Genomic DNA, 21,065 nt, shown 5'->3' with positions numbered 1-21,065 from the left:
TGGGGCTGGGCGGGCCCTGGGCGGTGATTGGGCGGGGCTGGGGCGGGGCCTGGGCCGTGGGTGGGGTGGCTGGGGCTGGGCGGGCCCTGGGCGGTGATTGGGCGGGGCTGGGGCGGGGCCTGGGCCGTGGGTGGGGTGGCTGGGGCTGGGCGGGCCCTGGGCGGTGATTGGGCGGGGCTGGGGCGGGGCCTGGGCCGTGGGTACCAGGACTTTTTCTCTTTCTGTGTCTCTGGCTCACTGTCTCCGTCTCTCTTCCTGTTCAGAGTCTCTGTCTCCCTCTTTGTGTCTCTGTTTCTCTCCCTCTGTCTCTCCAACCCCCCTTCCTCTCTCTCTCTTCCCAACCCGTCTTGGTCTCCCCCTCTGCTCTAGGTCTCCCTCTCCAGCACCAAGTTTCCCATCCTGGGCCGCAGGCAGCGGGGTGCCCACAATGCCCAGCTGGACGGCTTGTTTTTGCAAACTCCCCTTCCCACCCCGGGCTTCCAAAGTCAACACCCTCCTTCCCCGCAAGTGGTTCATCCCAACCAAGCAGCGGTGCCTACCCACATCCACCAGACACCCTCCATGGCCCTGCCCAACGGTGCCGTCCCGCGCTCTATGCCCCCACACACATGCCCCCCACCCCCAGCAGTGGTGTCTTCCCTTCCTACTCAGGTCCACCAGACACCCCCACAGTCCTGTGCAATGGTTCCGTCCCGCGCTCTATGCTCCCATACCCACTCATCCCCCAGCAGTGGTTCCTTCATTTACGAACTAGAGTCTCTCCCGAAAAGCCCCTGCCCAATGATTCCGTCCTTCCCTTCCTCCTCATACGCTCCCCGTGGCCTCGCCCAATGGTTCCGTCCTGCTTGCTACCCGCTCCCTCCACAGCCCAAGGAAAGTGCCTTCTTCCACACCAGGGGAAAGAGAAGGGAAGGGAAGAAGCACTTATCTAGCACCTACTGTGTGCAGGCACTGCGCTAAACACTTTGATCCTTGCTAGAAGCCGGAGAGTAAAGTGCGAACCCTAAGGCCAGGTTCCCACTCCTCGGCTCCGTCCAGAAGGCGCGCCGCCCGCCCAGCCTCGTAGTGGTACCTTCCAGGCCTCGGCAGGACCCCCAGGTGGCGCCACGCGCGCCACAGAGGGCGGGATTGGAGGCGGGAAGTTTGAACTCCGCTACTACAGCAGACATATCTATCCTAGTTTGACCCTGGACAAGTCTCTTTGTTACCTCGTCTGTAAAATGCGCATAACATTAGAACTCGCTTCCCAAGGTCGTCGTCAGGATAAAAAGCGATGATAAAGCGCTTCCTAACCTGTTGAGGGCTCAGAGCCCCCACATACCCCACCCCCGTAATCCTCACCAATGGTTCCCTCCTGCGCTTTAGCCCCCACCTCCCATCCCTTCCTTTTCTCTCCACAGGCTGCCTGGCCCCAGCTTCAGCCTAACCCAGAGGCCTCAGCGAATGGGGTGAAGGGCAGAGGAAGAAGTGAGCCAATGGAGTGGGAGGAGGAAAGTGGAGAGGCGGTGCTTCCATCCTAGAGGCCCCGCCCCTTCCTTTCCTCCAATAGCGCTTCGAGCTCGCTTAGCGGGTGTCTGCCAGTTTTGACCAATAAGAACTCAAGGTGAGCCGCATTTCGCGCCCTCCCGTGGTTCCACCTAAGGCTGAGGTCACTTCTTCCCGCCTTTGTAGAGACGTCCAATGGGACGTCGCCCTCGGTGCCAAGGCCGAGACGGGTTCCGCCCCCTCCGGCAGCGTGCTTCGAGCTGCTGCAGAGGCCATGGCCAGGAGGCTGTGTCTACCGGCCGCGCTCTTCCACCTGTGGCTCTGCCTCAGCCGTGCGTGAGCCGAGCCGGCCAGGGGTGGAGGGTGTGGGGGAAACCTTATAACTGGGGCCTGGCCGCGCTGACCAGGCCTCCTCCCCGCAGGCGTGGCCGCGCTGCGCTGCCACCAGGCCCCGCTGACGCAGGTGGGCCCTGGCCCCGACGCGGCCTCGGCTATGCAGAAGTGCAAGGAGGGGGAGGTGTGCCACCAGACGCTGCTGCTCGTGCGCACGGGTGAGGCCGCCCCAGCGGGACCCGGGCCCAGGGCCAGCCCCCTCCCCCTGCCCATCCCCCAGCAGCCCCGTCCCCCCGCCCTCCCCTGCCCATCCCCCAGGGCCCCTCTCCCAGCAGCCCCGCCCTCCCCTGCCCATCCCCCAGGGCCAGCAGCCCCGCCGCCCCGCCCCCCCCCCCCCCAGGCCCCGTGCTCGCCTCCTTCCGCAGTAAGGGCTGCACCCCGCCGGGGCCGCAGACCACCGGGGTGTCCCAGTACCGGCAGCCCCCCGAAGTGAGCCTCACCCTCTACAACCACGTGTGCTCCACGGACCTGTGCAACGGGCCTGCGGCCGCGCTCTGGAACCTGTCGGGTAACCCGGGGTTGGCGGGGGCGGGGGCGGCCCAGGCCGGGGTCCTGCTGGCGGGGATGGGCACGCGGAGGGGCGGCCCAGCCCCCTGACGGCCCCCTCCCGCCCCCAGCCGGCCCCGCCCCGCCCCGCAGCGCCGCCCCTCTCGGCCCGCTCCGCTGTCCCACCTGTGCCGCCCCGAGCTCCTGCCCGGAGGACTCGCCCCTGGCGCCCTGCCCCCCGCTGAGCCGCTGCTACCGAGGCGTCGTCCTGCTCGTGAGCGGTGAGCCGGGCCGGGCCGGGCCGGGGTGGGGGCTCAGCTCGCTGCGCCGCCGTCTGAAGGCCTGCCCCTCCTCTCCGGCAGGTGACATCTCCCTGCCGCTGGCCATCTGGGGCTGCGGCTCCTGGACCAACTGCAGCCTGCTGGACGGCTTCTGGACGCCGGGGCCCATCGCCCTGAGGGAGGCCTGCGAGGAAGAGGCCGAGATGCGGATCAGGACCTTGCGAGGCCGGGGGGCCGGGCCAGAGCCCAGGCTGGCCCGGCTCTGGAGGCCGGCCGCGCTGCTGGCCCTGTGGGCGCTGAGCCCCTGGGACCTGGGTCTCTGACCCCCCCGTGTCTCTCCCGGGCCCTTCCCCTTACGCCTGCCGTCTCCACCTCTTCTGTCCCGGGCTCCTACCTTGCTCAGATCCTAGCCTCACCTTCCCAAAGGCCCTGGGCCTTCCCAGCCCACCCGGGCCTGAGGGCCTCCTGGGGGGACAGAAGGAACCTGTGAGCTGCTTCCTCTGCCTCGCCTGAGTCTTTGTGCCCCCAGGGCTGTGGGAGGGGTGATACCTGCCGACTCCCGGTGCCTCCCACCTCCTTTCCCCAGACCCAGGGGGCAGGATTCTTGCACCTAGCCTCAGGGACCTTTCCTTCCAGGCCTCTGCTCCACTGTTTCCTAAGCTTCCCAGCTCCAAGAGCTGTGTGTAGTATCCTTGTGTGCATACGTTCTCCACCAACTCGGCCATAACCATTGTCAGTTATTTCAGTCAGGTTTCCAGCCCTTGACTTCTGGTGGGATGGTGGTGGCACATCTTCCTGGCATATGCGAGGCCACCTGTAATCCAGCTCCTTGCAGCTAACTTCAGTCCTGTATACATTCCTTAGATGATTTCCACCTTGTCAGTCCCATAATCCCTACAACTTGTTCCATGCTGATAGGTATGATTTAGTTACTACAATCACAAATCAAACCCCTGCTCTGGGGATTGATTTGGACAACTTGGGCAAAGACCTCCAAACTTAGGCCAGCTGGTCCTTGAATGACACATGTGGTGCATTCCCAGGCCCATTCTTGACTTAAGAGACAAGCTCAGGTTTTAGTACAGACTTAAAAGAAAAAACAAGTTGTCCATGTTCAGGCCCTGCAGCTTTGAGTAGTCTCTCTATTATGTACATGTAAATGTTCATTCTCTTTGGTTGCTGTTAAGTTTAAAATAAAAATTAGTTTTTGAAACATGTTTTTCTTTATAATAATACTATATAAATTGTTCTGGTCCTGCTTAACTACACTGTCTTCGTTCATAAAAGTCTTCCCAGGCTTCTCTGAAACCATACATTTCAGTATTTCTCTGCGTGTAATGATATCCCTTAGTATTTGTATGCCATAATTTACTTAACTATCCCCCAGGTGGCTGGTGCCTGCCTTAGTTTCTGGATTTTGCTACAACAAAAAGCATAAAATATTTTTTGTTCACATGGGTCCTTCCCCTCCGATCCATGTGAAATACAGATGTCCTTGTGTTGCTGGGTCAAACAGGAAGCACAGGAGGATCTCTGAAGGCTGCATATTGACTTAGTTTTATAATGTAATGTTACTTTATTGTATTTTATTGATTTTGTAAAATATTTTCTAATTATATTATAATCTGGTTTTGGAGTATTTGGGGCCTCACGCTTGACACCTGTTCTAAGGCCTCTCCAGCAAAGACAGTCTCTCTTGTAAGGGCCTTTCCACCACTGACCACAGCCCCTGAACCTGCTGGGCCCTGTTCTCAATGATCTGCCCTATCCCTGTCCTTGATTCTCAAGGCCAGTAGCTCCCAGGGTCCAGTTTGTTACCTGGTCCCCCTTCCATTCTCTTATTCTCCACCACACCACCCCACATACAGAGAGAGAGATCCACAATCTAGATCCCAAGAAGAATGTTCTCTAGGACTTCTTAAGGGAAAAAAAAAACCCTATTCAGGTCTAACAAGTAGAACACTATTTGGTGTCGCTGGGTAGTGTACAGCTGGCTCTCCAGGCCTCAATCCTTTCCCTCCTTCCTCCTTGCAATGAGGCAAAATTAAATCCTTCTCAGGCTATGCCTCCCTCCTCCCAGAGGGAAGGCAGGAGTGCTTTGGGACAGGATCCTTTCTGCTACAACCCTAACCTCAATACCCCTCTTTTTTTTCCCCTGGATAATCAATTAGACCCTGTTACAATTACTCACTTTTTATCATGGGGCAATAGCATGACCCTCGGTTATTGTGAGGGTGCTGCTGTTTTATGGAGTTCATATCAGTGAGAAAGTTAGCAGTACAATCCCACCAGCTCAGAGGCCCCACTTGGGAAAACTCCTGGGGCTCGGGGCTTGGGCTCTCTGCCCTAATTTAAATTGGTGCTGATTTCTAACTCTCAGCTCCTTTGTTGGAGACAAAATTTATTGTATGGGAAATATTTAGGCAAAAAAAAAAATGGTACATTAGAGTGTATGATAGAGGGGAGGGAAACTGGAGAAAACAGAATTTGGTGTTTTTCCCAAAAATTCCATAAATTCTTGAAGAGGACAACTGTTAACTTCACTTCAACTCTGCCCCAGTCCCTGTAGGAACATCTCTAGCACAACTGGGCAGGACTAGGGAGGCTGTTTCTCCTGCTTGAAGGTTTCACTCCTTCCTCTTAGACTTGTATCTTGAAGACCATATACATCCATTTATCAACTCCTAGGTGTGACTCTAATTTGCCGTACAATTCAAAGATTTGTCCAAAATCATTCTCCATACTGAAAGAGGAAATGGAAGGCCCTCTGAACTAGCAACCCAGAGTGCTGGTCAGTTTTCCATTTCCTATTTCACAAGAAGAGGGTTTCACATCCTCCTACCATAATCATAACCTTCTGTGATCTAACCTCACCCACCCAGCCTCATTACCTCCTCCTACCAGATAGTGTATTAGAAAGAACTAGGAAAGCTGGAGGCCACTTCCATCCCCTGTTGCCTTAGTGACCCTGAAGAGGTCACAAACTTCTCTGGACACTAGTTTCTTCAGCACTAAGGGAGGCTCACTCACTAGGCTCTACTCCAAGATCATGAGTAAAGTGTTCAGTGAATCTTCCAGCATACAAGCTATGATCAACAGGAAACAAGAACCCCCTCATGGGTCCTGGAGTCGAGGCCTATTTGTCTCAGTCCAAGGTCTGCCATTACCCACTGGCATTTTAGGCAAGTTCCTTCCCAGGAACGAGTCTGTTTCTCTGAACCACAAGGTGAAGAGATTAATCTGGATGCTCTCTAAGGGCCCTCTCACCTCTCCCAATCACAACAATCACTAAGTCTCAGATTTAGAAGGGACCTCAGAGACCACCCAGCCCACTTTGTACCTAAACAGGGATTCTCTGAACACACTCAACAAGGGCTCATCCAATCTTTGCTTGAGACCTCCATAAAGGAGAACCCACTGTGTCAAGGTATCTCATTCCCTTTTTGAATTGCATTAATTATTGGGAAGTTTGCTCTTGCATGATTCTTAGAAATATTCATCCATGGCTCCTACTTCTCCCCTCTGAGGCCAGACTAAATAAATTCTAATTTCTCTTCCAAACAAAGTGCCTTCAAATATTAGAAGTCCCCCATATTCTCTTTCACACTTCTCCCAGATAGACATACCCAAGGTGTTTGACTATTGACTCCCATTGCCTTACCCTGTTTTTCTCAACCTGCCTAGTGCATTTTTGGGGAAAAAAAACTCTAAACTTGGGGTCAGAGGACCTGGGTTCAAATCCTAGCTTGACAGTTTCATACCTATAGCCTCCATCTTCTCATCTGTTAAGCTAAGGTTGAACTAGATGATTTCCAAGGTCCTTTCCCATTTTATCTTACACCAATCTGGGAAGCCCAACTCATATTCTGCCTGTAGGACATCCCCCCTACTTGTGCCAATACACAGGGCTGCTCCTTAAATACGAGCTCCAATCATGCTTGGAGTCTCTCCTACAAACTTAACAATGTGTTTGTAGCTAATAGAGGGCATTCTCCTCAAACTAAAGGCATTTATGCCAAGCAAATTCAGTTCAGAAAGACTTCCAAATTGGGGATTGCAGTAGTAGACATGGCGGGAGTAGGGAAACACTCCATATTACCAGATGACTGTGGGCCAGAGGCACCAAGCAGGGATTCTCAGGGGGCCAGGAAAGGAAGAAGTGACAGTCATGAGTCTTCCTGAAATGCCTGTTCCTGGGCAAGCAAGAGGGACTCCCAATCCAAGAATAGGGGACCTTTCCTGAAGAAACCAGGACAGCGCCTTCAAAGACAAACTAATGCCTGAAACTCGAGGGACAGGCACAATGGTGGAAGCCTACTGGGCCTCTGCCAACAGCAACTGCACCTGAATCATTTGAGAATGGGGAGGAGAGTAAAGAAAGACATAGATTAGGCAGCCACCCACCAGAAACCATTTTCAAAGTACGTTAGTTAAGAGTGCTGGGCTCTAAGACCCTTCTCTATACATTATAGTCCTGAAACAGTGCTATTTAAAGTCTTGGGTGCTATCAAATGAGCTGACCTGAATACCTAGAATGGAGCTAATTTGGGGGTTCCCAAAGGGGATCTTTTGTCTGTCTCATGTGATAATACATGTGACATTGTGATGAGTCATCTAAGGTAGGTCACAGGTGTTGTGGTAAAGGGGAAATAGCTATGTTTGAAGTCAGAAGACCTGTGTGGTCTTGGCCAACTCCCCTAAACTCCCTGATCTTTGGTTTCCTCATCCATAAAAATGAAAGGGTTAAAAAAGATGGCCTCCAAAATCCCTTCCTTCCAGCCATTCTTATGGAATGTTCTTATGGAACATTCTTATGTTCCATGAAATATGCACACAGATATAAGCCCAAAGTCCCTAATGAGCATGAGTGACAGACTATGTACAAAGCCCCTAAAGTCTTTTCCCAATGTCTCTTTATGGGGTAGCCCAAGCTCTGGAAATGCATTTGGCATGGGCCAGTCAACCCACTATGGACCTGTCTCCAGCCTTGCTAAATGCAGAGGGGCTCATCTGCAAAGGGCTGTCCCCCAGGTGTATGGCTTGGTGGCTACAGTGATCTGTGAAGAGCTTTCTACTAAGCCCTGGGAAGCTGCTAGCTGCCACCCTGATGAAATTACAGATTCTTTGAGGGATCACAAAGAAGTTGCATGACATTGATAGTACATCAATCAATCAATAAGTATTTGTTAAGTGCCTACTGTGTGCCAGGAATGGACAAGGGGCTGGAGATCAAAAAAAGGCAGACAGTCCCTGATCCCAAGGAGCTCCCCATCTAATGGGGGAGATAAGCTCACAGCCATGAACAAACAAGATCTAGTGCCTTCCTTCTATTGACTTCTACTGAGATTCGTGAATGGGGGCAAGGGGCATGTTCAAGGCACTTTCCTGGCCTGCCCTTGCCTGTTCTAAGGCCCCTCACAAGTCCCCCAAGGCCTGATGTACTGGAGAGGACCATCTGGAATGAATTCACAGACTCAAGTATTGTTTAAGTTAAGGTGGCAAAGGCTTATTGTGACGCCAATATGGTGGACAGAGCTCCCTAAGGAACTTGCAACTTAACAGGAATGATGCTAAAGCTTCTATAGGAAAAGGAGTGGATTATCTGGCAGATATGCTAATTAGGTGATAACACAGAACCTTAGTAACAGGCATCATTCACTATTGGAAACTGGAGGAAAGGACTCCTAAGGGATGTATTTTTGGTCTGTCATGTCTATAGTAAGATAGCTTTGAGAGTTGACAGGTTATATGGATTATATACACTAACTGTGGGAATCAATACATGATAATTCTGTGGTTACAAGATAGTCCTGTTTTTACAAGGGAATTTCTTCAAAGGTCAGCTTGTTCTTGTAAGGAAGAAAGATAGTTTGTCTTACTGGAGCCCACTCATGAGTAATTGCTAGGCATGGTGTCCTTCAGCTGGAAAGAAAACTGTCGGGGCAGCTAGATGGTGCAGTGAATAGAGCACCAGCCCAGAGGACCTGAATTCAAATCCAGCCTCAGACACAACACACTTACTAGCAGTGTGACTTTGGGCAAGTCACTTGACCCCAATTGCCCTCCAAAAAGAAAAAAAAATAAAACAGGGATAGTGTTTTGAGGCTAAGGAAAAATGTAATCTTGAAATTGGTGTCCAAGCACAAGCACCCCATCATTTTCAATTTATCCTGTATATAGCAGTGTCAGAGGAGAGATGTTATGAAGGTAGAATTGACAGGCCTTGGTAGCAGATTCAATGGAGGAGTGGGTATGAGAGAGAGAGAAGAGTTAAGGAAAACACCTAGGTTTCAAGCCTAGCTGATTAAGAAGATGGTGGTACCCTTGATGGTAAAAGGGAAATTAGGAAGAAAGAAGAGTTTTGGGAGGGGGAGGGAATGATAATGGATTCTGTTTTGGGTATGTTGAAATTCAGTTTGAGATGTCTAATAGGGAGTTGGAATTGTGGAGGTTAGGGGAGAAATTAGGATTGGATAAGTAGGTCTGAGAATCATCAAAAGAAACGATTATTGAATCCATGAGATCACCAAGTGGATAAGTATATAGTTAGAAAAGAAGAGGGCCCAGGACACAGCCCTATGGGATGCCTGTCATTAGCAACCTGGACGAAGATTCAGTAAAGGAGGCTGAGAAGGAACTGACAGACAGAAGCAGAACTAGGATAGAGTAATTCACTAATATCTAGAGAAAAGGCAGGATCAAGAAAAATGAATGGATCAACAGTGTCAACAGCTGCAGAGAAGTCAAGAAGAATGAAGAATCAAAAAAAGGCCATTGGATTTGGCATTGAAGAGAGCACTGGTAACTTTGGAGGGAGTAGTTTCAGTTGAATCATGATGTCAGAACCCAGGCTGTAGAGAAGTGAAGTGAAGTGAGTGAGAGTGAGAGTAAAGAGAGAAGAGAGTGAGAGGAGAGGTAATGGAAGTACTAAATGTCGATGGCCTTGTCAAGGTGTTTAGCCAACAAAAGGGAAGAGAGATCTAGATAGATCAAATGAAGGTTTTTTTAAGGGTGAGGAAGACCAGGGTATGTTTGTAGGCAATAGGAAAGTAGCCACTGACAGTGAAAAATTGAAGGTAAGTGATAGAGTGGGGATGAAAAGGAGGTGGAATTTGCTATCCCAGTCTTAGCAATGAGAAGGGCAAGTTCTTTATGTGAAGGAGGAGATAGTGGCAGAATGTATGGCATATTTCTCCTAAGCCTTACTGGCTGCTGCCTGAACTTAATGATCCATTTGACCCTTAAATCAAGTTTTCAGGGCCTGTCTTGACCACCATGATTCTGGTTATTGGAAAGAGCACTTGATTTGGCGTCAGAAGGACTTGGTGTGGCAGCTGATGTAGGTAAGGAGTACACTTGTTGTAGAAGCAAATAAAACCTGAATGTAGCTCATTGCCCAGCTTTTGAATACTGACCTACCCTAGCCCTACCAAGAGCTCTCTCTTCTCAGAAATCTCTTCACTCCTGGCTGACCAGAATTGATTATTTGTTGATGTTCAAAGGAAAAAAAACTTGAAAACCCTGGAAAATATACAAACATGGAAACATAGATGAAAAGCTGAAATGGACCTCAGAAGTCATCTTCAAGGCTTAAACTTTTTCCACTTACATGCCCTTCAGTGCTTCTCAAACTATGTGTTGCAACCCCATAAACTCACAGTTTAAGAAGCTCTGAACCAACCCTCTCACTTTACAGATAAGGAAAATAAGGCCCATGTAGGCTAAGTGACTTTCCCAAGGTTATAAAGTGTTAATTAACCAAAAATAACATCACAAGTCCATGAAATAAATAAAGATGAGATTTGAACTCTAGTCTTCTGACTTCAAAACTGACTCCAGTGCCTTTTATACATCCCCTACTTTCTTCAGGTTCCTGCTAGGCTATTTCCCCCAGTTAAGTCCCATAAGTCACTAGAAATCACTCTTACTGTGGGTCTTAATATTGGCTCTGAAATTTACCAAAATGAGGGAATATATGTAAATTGTTGAGCAAATCTTAAAATTTGATCATAGCTCAACTCCCCTACATTACACAAATCAAATTGGCTTCCTTTGACTTCAGTTTCTTCATCTGGAAAATGACTGAGTTGATTAGGGGGCCTCTCTCCTCAACTCTCTGTCCCTGAAATAAATTTTTTTTTAATTTTTATTTTATTTTTTATTTTTTGCCTTTTTGGAGGGCAATTGGGGTTAAGTAACTTGCCCAAGGTTACACGGCTAATTTTTTTGTGTGTGGGTGTTAAATGTCTGAGGCTAGAACTGCACTCTGGTCCTCCTGACTCTGGGGCTGGCATTTTACTCACTGCTCCACCTAACCGCCCATGAACTTTATTTTTATTACAAAACTATCCATTTTTTTCCCCACATAGTTATTTCCTACACACTGAATGATTGACTGGTAACCTTCAGGGTGATGCAATGAACTTCAAATGTTTGAAGAGGGCCATCCTGGACCCGCTAGGTCTGCCCCAGGCATCCTCCCAACTCCCGGTAAGACACGATCTCTGATCCTTTGCTCATCCTGCTCACAGAGACAACGGGTGTGCTTCACTTTGCCTAAACCCTTGCTACAGAGTGGCCCCCACTGGACTGAACACAATGCCCCAGAAGTGACCGCATATGCAGGGGTGCAGCAGAAATGATCTCAGCCCCTCATTCTGGAAAATGCTTCTGTTCATGAGGCCAAAGATCTTTTTTGTGGGCACCTTATTTTCCTTGCCCTTTAATTTGAGAGGTAAGTGGAGTTCTCATTACCTAAAACTTCAGAATCATCCCTCCAAGTTCAGCCCCAAAGTTCACAAAATACAAGCTATTTCTCATAAGCCTCTTTGCATTGACTCATACTTCCTCACACACTCTCACCTTGCTAAGAACTAGCCTGGTGTGATGAAAGAGCCCTGGGTCAGTTCTAGACTGGGTTTTGCCCTTGGCCGGCTGCACTGTGACCTTGGGTAAAGCACTTTACTCCTCAGTGCTTAGAATTCAGGGTCAGGAGGGTCTTTGAAAACCCATGTCAGAGTTGGGAGGGCCCTTAGAACAGGGAATGTCAGAGCTGGGAGGGGCCTTAGAAGAGGGAATGTCAGGGCTGGGAGGGGCCTTAGAACAGGGGATGTCAGGGCTGGGAGGGCCCTGAGAACAGGGGGCGTCAGGCCAGGAAAGTGCCTCCAACACCACGTGTAACCAACCCCGCTTCACGAATCTTCAGCCACATGGCCGTGGAGGAGCCCTCTTCTCTGCTCTTCACGCCCCTTCCCTCAGCTGACCAATGGACAATCGAATCTCTGGAGACCCCCCCCCCCCAAATTGGACCAATAGAGAAGGGCCGCCAGTCCACCAATGGGGCGTCGCCTTTCTCGTATCAGAAGGAGGCTGGTCCCGCCCCCAGCCGTAAATCCGGGATCAGGCGGGAAGGGGAGAGAGGAGGCGACTGGGCCGAGCTTCAGTTAGTCGGGGGTGGGGCCTAGAGCGGCTCCTCCAATAGCCTGAGCAGGTCTCCTGCCGAGGGGAGGCGAGTCCAACAGAGGCCCCGCCCCAGGAGTGTAGCTAGAGTCCTGAGGCCCGGGTGCCATTGGGACCCCTGGGGTTGTGGGAGGGGACTGACAGGGGCAGAGGGGCGCCTGGGTCCTGTGGGGGAGGGGGTGATTCCAGGGCCCCGAAGGCGGGGAGGGGCGCCTGGGTCCTGTGGGGGAGGGGTGATTCCAGGGCTCCGAAGGCGGGGAGGGGCGCCTGGGTCTTGCGGGGGAGGGGCGCCTGGGTCCTGTGGGGGAGGGGATGACCCCAGGGCCCTGAGGTGGGGGAGGAGCCCGGGTCTTTGAACTGGCATCACGTCAGACAAGGAGCATCTTTCCCACCTTTTCTCCCCTCAGCATCTCTGCTCCTCCCCTTCCTGACCCCCCATCACTGGCTGGATCACCAGACCGAGCAGTGGCCCCCCTATCCTGCTTCCTGGCCCTGGGACCCAGGGCCATGGCACCCCGGCATGCCAGGCTTCCCCTGCGCCTCCTTTTCCTAGCAGCTGCCCTTGTCCTCGCAGGTGGGTGTGTGGACCGAGCAGCCCCAGGCTGGGGCCCAGCGGCATCTTGGCCCCTTGGGGCAAGGCTGGAGGCTCACCTGGCTACCTCCTCCCCAGGAGCCCTCACCTGCAACCGGGGTGTGCTGATACGGATTGGAGAAAGCCCCACGAAATTCCTGGCCAACTGGACAGAATTATGGAAGGAAGAATGTGAGGAGGAGGGCATATGTCAGGACACGATTCTGATCTTTGAGACAGGTAACAGGAGGCGCAGCCCCAGCCTTCCCTCAAGGCTGACGGTTCTGGGCTCGCTCCAGGGTCTGGCCCCTCCCAGCACTCACATCTGGAGCTGGAAGGGGCAGTGGGCCGCGTCTCAGGCCTCCTGGTCTTGCTCTGAACCGGAAAGACGGTTCCCTCCCCCTGGAGCCTGCCCACCTCCCTTTGGGCAGGAGATCTGATTTGACATCTGCTCCTCTTTCAAACCCCACAGACTTTTGTCAGTAGCCTGCACTGTGCACAGCGCTCCTAGGCCCTAGCACATGTGTGCCTGCCCTCACAGAGCTTACATTTTACAGGGGGTCTGGCCCTAAACAGAAATGGGTAGTGCCAGGAAGGGAGACCAAGGTGTGGCCCAAGGGAGGTGCCCTAGGAAAGTGTGACGAGGGAGAGAACACTGAGCCTTCTGGGCAGAGGGACCAGTGTCCCCCAGCCGAGAGGTGAGCCACACTGGATCAGAGTCCAGATACCCAGGAGGGCTGGGACCTCTGGACACCGAGCGGAGGATGGATCCTGCGGTGATCAATGTGAAGTATTGCACTTGGGTACAAAAAGTCAGCTTCTCTGTCTGAGGTGGGAGAGGCCTGGTTAGAGGGCAGCAACAACCAGCCATTCTGATGGGCAGAGAGTGGGTGAGGAGTTAGGGATGTGAAGTCAGCAGGGAAAGGCAAAGAGCCAGACTGGGGGGAACCTGCAATGCCCGGCTGAGGAAAGGAGATCCTGTTGTCTTAAGACCAAGAGGGAGCCCTTGAAGGTTTGGGGGCAGGGAGGGATAGGGTAGACTTGTGTACTATGAAGCTCAATCTTTTGGCAGGTGCCTGAAGGAAGCTGGAGGCAGGGACCTGTTGGGAGGTTATTATAACTGTCTAGGTGATCACTAATGAGAGACTGAACTTGGGAGGAGGGAGAAAAAGGTGGATGGGAGACCTGTGGTGAAGGAAGAAGCAACAAGACTTACTGATGACATACTAGCCATGTGACCTTGGGAAAGTCACTTAACCCCAATTGCCCTGCCTTCCCACCTCCAAAAAGAAAAAAAAAAATCTGATGATGGACTATGTGCTGAGGAAGGGGAAGTGTCTGGGAGGCCCCAGGACTGTACACCTGGGGGCCTGGGACCATGGTAGAACCTCAGCAGAAACAGGGGAGTTGGAAGGAAGGAAGGGCCAGTTTTGTGGCCCTTTGCCTCATTACATTTTAATATAATTCCACATTGCTTTCCAAAATAGTTGCATCAATTCACGGCTCCACCAACAATGCATTAGTGAGCTTTAGATGAATCTTTCTAGGACTTTATCCCTGAAAGCATAGAAACAGGATTCAGGTCAGAGATAAAGCATGATAGTTTAAGGGGATGGCAAGGCCAAAGTCAGGGGCAGCCGGGGTCTGTTTTAGGCAATGGAACAGATCAGAAGAGGACAAACATTATTGAAGATGTAAAAGAGGGAATGATGAAGCCGGTTTTGGAATGTTTGAATTGTTGATGGCTGGCCACTGGTGGTGTCCAGATGCTGGGGGAGATTAAGGCTGGCTGTGTGGGTTTGGGAGTTTTCTGTGCTCGGACCTGTCGAGAGTGAGAGCGGGTATAAGAGGAGGGAGATGAGAAGGAGGCCTGAGACACCTGAGTTTTTTTTTGTTTGTTTGTTTTAGTTTTTGCTTTTTGGAGGCCAATTAGGGTAAAAGTGACTTGCCCAAGATCACAGGGCTAGTAAGTGTTAAGTGTCTGAGGCCAAATTTGAACTCAGGTCCCCCTGACTCCAGGGCCGGTGCTCTGTTCACTGTTCCACCTAGCCGCCCTATGGATACCTAAGTTTTGAAGGGAGACAGTGATGATTCAGCAAAGGAGCCGGAAAAGGAGTGGAGAACCATGAGAAGAGACCCCGGCAGGGAGGGCAGGGGCATTTCTAGGGCAGAGTGATGAGAACTGAGAATTGGCTGTCAGGCTTAGGGGGAAGAGGCCCTGGGCCACTGCCAAGGACGAGGCTCAATTGAGGGGTGGGTTCATAAGCAGGGGCTGGGGGGAGGGCAGTGTGTGGAAGCATCCAGAGCTGAAGCTGCTTTCTTTAAAAGAAAAGTTATTAATCTCATGTTTTTACCCCACCTTCAACTCCTAATATATCACGTCCTCTGCCTAGAAAGCCATCCCTTATACTAAAGAATTTGGTTTTTTTGAAGAGGAGCATCAGCCAGACTAAGCAGCCCCTCCCCCAGCCTGAGCCTGACAGTCTGGGGGGGTGCCCCCCAATGGCCAGCTGTGCCAGGGAGCAGCCTCTCTGCCAGTGCTCTGATATCCTACTGGGTTCCTGTACCATGGCTTGTTCAGCCCCTCCCCAGCTGAGGGAAAACAACAGTGTTTCCAGCTCTTTGCTGCAGCAAAATATGCATCTTGTAAATCGTTTGGTGCCTAGGAGACCTTTCCTCCCCTCGGGGTACATTCCCAACCCTGAGCTCTCCAGACCAAAGGATATCAGGGCAGTTCATCATCTTCTTGGTACAATTCCAAATTGCTTTCCAGAATAGTAACATCAAGGGGTGGCCAGGTGGCCAAGTGAATAGAGAACTGGCCCTGGAGTCAGGAGGACCTGAGTTCAAATGCGGCCACTTAACACTCACTAGCTGTGTGACCTTGGGCAGGTCACTGAACCCCAATGGCCCTGCCTTCCCCCCTCCAAAAAGCAAAAAACAAAAGAAACCAACAACAGAATAGTGACATCAGTTCACAGCTCCACCAACAATGTGTCAGTTTGCCTCTTTGTAAGACTCTCGCAGTGAAAGGGAAGAGATAGGATGGGAGCTTAAGAGGATGGCAGGGTCAAGGCAGGGTTTTTGTTTTGTTTTGTTTTGTTTTAGGATTGAGGAAACCTAGATATGTTTGAAGCAGCAGGAAAGAGGCGAGGAGAGAAGACATTGAAGCCATGAACTAGGGAATGAGGAATGGAACGAGGTCCTGAGGCAGATGGGAAGCATGGGATCAGAAAGACCAGCAGGAGAGCAGGGGAAGGCTATGTCATCCTCTGAGGCTGGAGCAGAGGGGCAGAGAATGGATGAGGAGATGTGCTGAAGGGGGGGTGGGGATGGAGCAAGTGCTGTGAGGAGCAGGATGAAGTCAGGCAGAGACCACTGAGAGAGGAGTGCCGAGTGCTGTGCAGGCTGAGGGCCTGCCTAGGGCCAGCTACCCACTTTTCTTCCTTTTTTCTTTTTGAAGGGGGGAAGGCAGAGCAATTAGGGTTCAGTGACTTGCCCAAGGTCACACGGCTAGTGAGTGTTAAGTGGCCACATTTGAACTCAGGTCCTCCTGACTCCAGGGCTGGTGCTCTATTCACCGCACCACCTAGCTGCCCAGCAGCCACCCGCTTTTATAGTGGAGTCGGCCCATGCAGTTTGATGACTTCCTCTAGCCTTTTGTGTTCCACAGTTTGGGAGCAGGAACAGAAAAGGTGGATGACAGGGAAGAAAAACTAGAAGTAAGAAGCGGGGCTTGTAGTTAGCTAAAGCAGAAGGAAAGGAGGAAGAATGTAAGCGTTCATGAAGAGTCTGTGTGCTAAGCATTTAATAAGTAGTATCTCATTTGAACCTCTCAGCAACCCTGGTAGGAAGATGCTGCTGTTATCCCCATTTTACATATAAGGAATTGCAGCAAACAAAGGTTAAGTGACTTGCCCGGGGTCATCCTGCTAGTAAGTGTCCAAGGCAAGATTTGAACTCAAGTTTTCCTGACTCCAGACCAGGTGCTGTCTCCACTGTGCCCCCTAAACTGCCTCTGTCTGAACTGTGAAAAGAGAGGAAGGCGGATGGCATGGGGATAATGGATTAGGGCAACAGGGAGGGATCAAGGAACCAGAGACACAGGAGGATGAAGATCAGGGAGAGGCAGAAGGACAGGAGGAAGGATAAAATTACAGATTAGAGCTGGAACCCTGGAGATCATCTAGACCACGGATGGGGAACCTGTGGCCTCGAGGCCTCATGGGACTCTCTAGGTCCTCAAGTGCAGCCCTTTGACCAAATCCAAACTTCACTGAACAAATCCCCCTAATAAAAGGCTTTGTTCTGTAAAACTTCAGCTGCACCTGAAGACCTAGAAAGCCACAAGTGGCCTCGACGCCGAAGGTTCCCTACCCCTGGTTTAGACCAGCCGCTTCATTTAACTGGCAAAATCCAAGGGTTGGAGGTCAGGAAGGGTCTTGGGAGCAGAGCCCATCTGCAGATGGTGGGGCTGCCTCGGAGAGTGGCTCTAGATTGGAGGAGATGGAGGTGGGGGGACCAAAAGCCTGGGGTTCGATTGTCATTGGCCAGGCTGCGCTAGAGAAGACGGGAAGCAGTACCCTAAACTCTAGGAAGGATAGACCTGGTGATGATGGGAGACCACACCAAGGCTCTGGATGGGCATGAAGTAGAAGCTGCCTGAGGGAGCAGGGGCGGCCCAGGGGTGAGGAGGCCAGAAGGGCTGATGTTTCTGCTATGCACCCCCCCCCCCAGACACAGGGGAGGAAGAAGCCTAGAATGAAAGAGCCTGAGAGAAGGGAGGGCACACAGGAGACACCTTCCTCCCCCCGGGCCTACATCATTGAACATGTAAAGGCCAGAGCAGGATTCAAAACTCTCAGGGCTCCTTGTTACCAAACACAGGCCTAGAACAGACTTCCCTCCATATGGAACTCTGTCTTTCTAGAACTGCAGGGCATTATCATCGCCACCAAGGGCTGCTTCCTGGGCAGTGTGCAGGAGCCCACGGTCGTCAAGTACACACAGCCCCCTGGAGTGTCAGCTACTTCCTACACGCACTTCTGCTCCACCGACCACTGTAACAATTACACAGACCCAACACCACTGACGGAGCCCCCGAGAGGGGCAGGTGAGGATGAGCAGCTTCCCCTCTCTCCATGGCCTTGGGGGATGGGGGTGGGAGGGACGCCCTGAGAGGAGGACCCCTGACTCATCCTAGATATGTGGGCCTCAGTATTGCTCATCTGTAAAGTCGAGGTAATCACAGCATTGTCTCACAGAGTTCTGGTGAGGACCAGATGAGATTATGTTAAATTATCTGCAAACTTTCAACGTGCCCTGGTATGAACACACGCGCTTATTAAGGCCCTTCCCTTTGTGGCACCTTCAGTGAGACAGGTGGACTAGAACCTTGTCCAGCTCTGATGTCCCCGTTCTCAGGTACCTAGCACAGGGCCTGCAGTGAACAGAGGAGGCATTTCATGTCCCTTTGCATTCTGGGACAGTTCTCCTATTCTGGGATGAGGGAAGAATGCATGTTTATGGAGGCCTGAACAGTCACAAAGCCCATGTGCTGTTGTCACACAACAGTCCCATGAGCTCGGTGGTGTTGCCTCTGGCCCCAGGATCTCTGCCAGCTGGCCAGCCTGGCACCAGCTGGGCCCCTGGGGCTCACCAAGGTAGGCCAAAGACCCTTTGCACATGGGACAATGGCCAAGTGGCATCCTTCCACCCCGCCTTTCCTGCCTTGGGACAAAGCCCAGCCCACCCCCTGAAGGTGGGTCTGACCAGAGAAGGATGCTCTGAGGATAGATTAGAGCCCTCTCAAATTGTCAGAAAAGCTGGAATTGCTCTAAAACTCCATCCAGAGTGGCCCCCAGGTGGAGTCAGAGATAGGGAAAGAGCAGGCAGATGTAGTCCCCAGCTAGGCCCAGTGAGGGCCTGGGTTCCTTTTATAAACAGAGTTTAGACTTGCTGGTCTCCAAATCCTGCGATGACTTTGTTGTTGTTCAGTCATTTCAGACAAGTCCAAATCTTTGTGACCCTGTCTAGGGTTTTCTTGGCAAAGATATCAGAGTGGTTTGCCATTTCATTCTCCAGCTCATTTTACAGATGAGGGAACTGAGGCATGGCTAGTAAGCATCTGAGGCTGGATTTGACTCAGGTCCTCCTGACTCTAAGCCCAGTGCTCTATCCAGTGTGCCACCCAGCTGCCCACTGTCATGGCCTAGACAAGGTTGAATGGGTAACAGCTAGATTATATGTGACCTTGAAGGAAAGTTGAGGCTGGGTCAATATGGAAGGAAATATCAAGACCTCAAGACCAAGCTGACTAATTTGAGCCAAATCCTCTGACTCCAGAGGAGCACACAGGTATTTCTGAGCAGGGGACAGATGGGAAGAACCCCCTGGGGGTGTGACTGTTCCTTAGATTTGGAGCCAGTGGATCTGGGCTTGAGTTTGTGACCAGATGTGTGACCTTGGGGCCTCAGTTTCCTTATCTGTAAGAAAGAGCTTTGACATCAGTGGACTCCATGGTCCCTTGTAGCTCCATAGTTTGAGCCAGGCTTTAGGCATATGAAAATGGCATCTAGGTTGTAAGGGGCAAGGCCTGAGTGCTCACCTTTTATACTCTCCCCCCCATTTAAAAGTTTGGGGTCCCTGTATATTATACCAAAGCGCCTCTTTTCTAAAGACAGGCAAAACTTGAACATTCTCCATTGGATTCTGAGCTTCTGATTCTGTTTTCAGAGTTATTCTAGCTTTGGGTCAATGTAAACTCTTCTGGAATAGTATCTGCAGGTCTCCAATTATACCCCAAAGCAGACAGTAGATAAGAAAAATGCTTTGTTTATAGGCATGACCTGGGCCCAGATTTGAACAGGGCAGTAAGAGACGTTGTGGTAAAGGTATAGCACTGACAGGAGTCTCTGACAGCCCTTCTCCTCCCCTTCTAGTCAGTCCCCACCAAGAAGGCCTCATGTGCCCCACATGTATCTCTCTGGGGTCCTGCGTCCCCAGCTCACCCCTCATGCACTGCCCCAAGCTCACCCTCTCCTGTTACAGCGGGACCATCATGATCAAGGGAGGTAAGAGGGGAAATGCTTGGGTCCCTGGGGCTGGGAAACAGGTAACGGGGATGTCTGTAGGGCTGAGAGGACAAACGCCTGAAGTCTCCAGAGGGAGATGGCTGAGATGGTTGCTTGGGTCATTGAGGGACTAGAGATACAGATGATTGAGAAGACCAGGGATCCCCAACGGCTGAGGGATAAGATGTCTGTGGGAAGCTAGGTCACTGGACTTTAGAGGCCCCACCGATGGTTGATGCCTGGAGACCTGAGATCCTCTGCTGAGCACCTTTTCTCTCCCTCCCACACCCAGGAGGCATCTGGACCCCTGTGGACCTAGAGGGCTGCATGGGTGAGATCAACTGCCGAGTGCTCAACAAAACTCACATGATAGGACCCCTTGAATTGACAGAGATGTGTGACAGGAGCAGCTCATTGGAGGACTTTAGGATGGATCGTGGCAGCTGTGTCCTCCCTGCCTTTGTGTGGGCTCTGGGTCTGGGCTCCCTGCTAATACTGTAGCCTGGAGGGGGGGGGGGGAGAGCAGGAAGGACCTGGCTTGTGTCAGATGCCCCCAATAAAGTCTGCTTCTGCCTTCTCCCTCCTGCCCTTTGCCTCCTCCTTCCTGCCCAGGCTCTCTGCTTATGGCCAAGGAAATCTCAAGACTGTACTTCATCACAATTCTGAGCAAGGAGGTTCTCCTGCATGCATGAAGTCCAGGAACCCACCCCAGGACCACAGAAAAGTGGTTGTCCAGCCATCACTAAGGTCACAGAAGTGACTTATTTTGCTGTTAGTTATGGAGACAAGTGATATGGAGAAGATCGAATTGTTAGTGGTACCTTTGAGCATGACATGCCTTTAGCTCACTTAATGCTTTCAAATTTGAATTCAATTTTGTCCAATCTCATCCCTGCAATTCCAGATTCTCTAGATTCAGCTGAAACATAGTACATTTTAATCCTCCTGTCATCTTAAATGTGTATGTGTCATTGTGCTAATTGTCTCTCCAGTAGGCAACATGGCATTGAGTTGTGATTGGTCATCCACTGGGTGATCATTTTTTCCTTTGATAGAGGAATTCAGTCCATTTACATTTAAGAGTATTGTTGTTCAGTTTGATGATGTTTTATCATTTGTTAAATTATTTATTTTGTCAAAAAATAATATAATAATTCACTGGCACTAATCCCATCCCAACCTTAACAATAATGCAAACACACACATTCCTTAACACCTGTATTTTTAACTATAAACTGTTCAGCTTTCTATCTTTCACCTAGCTTTTTGGTGAGATATTCTCTCTCTCTCTCTCTCTCTCTCTCTCTCTCTCTCTCT

The 21,065-nt window shown here is 51.2% G+C and overlaps 2 protein-coding genes across 2 annotated transcripts in view; both read left to right on the top strand.

Moving 5' to 3' along the window:
* LOC138161883 (serine/threonine-protein phosphatase 2A 65 kDa regulatory subunit A alpha isoform) overlaps positions 1-21,065 on the top strand; it is a 454,863-nt gene that overhangs the window by 186,662 nt on the left and 247,136 nt on the right. The window lies entirely within an intron of this gene.
* LOC138161527 (testis-expressed protein 101-like) lies at positions 12,612-20,249 on the top strand. The gene is made up of 5 exons (XM_069088274.1): positions 12,612-12,678; positions 12,775-12,915; positions 17,606-17,788; positions 19,617-19,748; positions 20,041-20,249. Exons 1-5 carry the CDS (start codon positions 12,612-12,614, stop codon positions 20,247-20,249), a joined length of 732 nt encoding a protein of 243 aa, XP_068944375.1.

Source organism: Petaurus breviceps, unplaced genomic scaffold (assembly GCF_028583685.1).
Source record: "Petaurus breviceps papuanus isolate PSGF00001 unplaced genomic scaffold, PetGlider_PUasm1.0 185, whole genome shotgun sequence".
NCBI lineage: Eukaryota > Metazoa > Chordata > Mammalia > Diprotodontia > Petauridae > Petaurus > Petaurus breviceps.
The sequence above is the reverse complement of the archived record's forward strand: the minus strand, read 5'-3'. Positions and strand labels throughout refer to the sequence as shown.

What these genes read in the sequence shown, in the direction of transcription:
- LOC138161527 (XM_069088274.1), top strand. Translation starts at nt 12,612, where the DNA reads ATGGCACCCCGGCATGCCAGGCTTCCCCTGCGCCTCCTTTTCCTAGCA. An exon ending in AGCTGCCCTTGTCCTCGCAG is followed by an intron (nt 12,679 to 12,774) that starts GTGGGTGTGTGG and finishes CCTCCTCCCCAG; the next exon opens with GAGCCCTCACCTGCAACCGG. An exon ending in GGAGCCCCCGAGAGGGGCAG is followed by an intron (nt 17,789 to 19,616) that starts GTGAGGATGAGC and finishes CTCCCCTTCTAG; the next exon opens with TCAGTCCCCACCAAGAAGGC.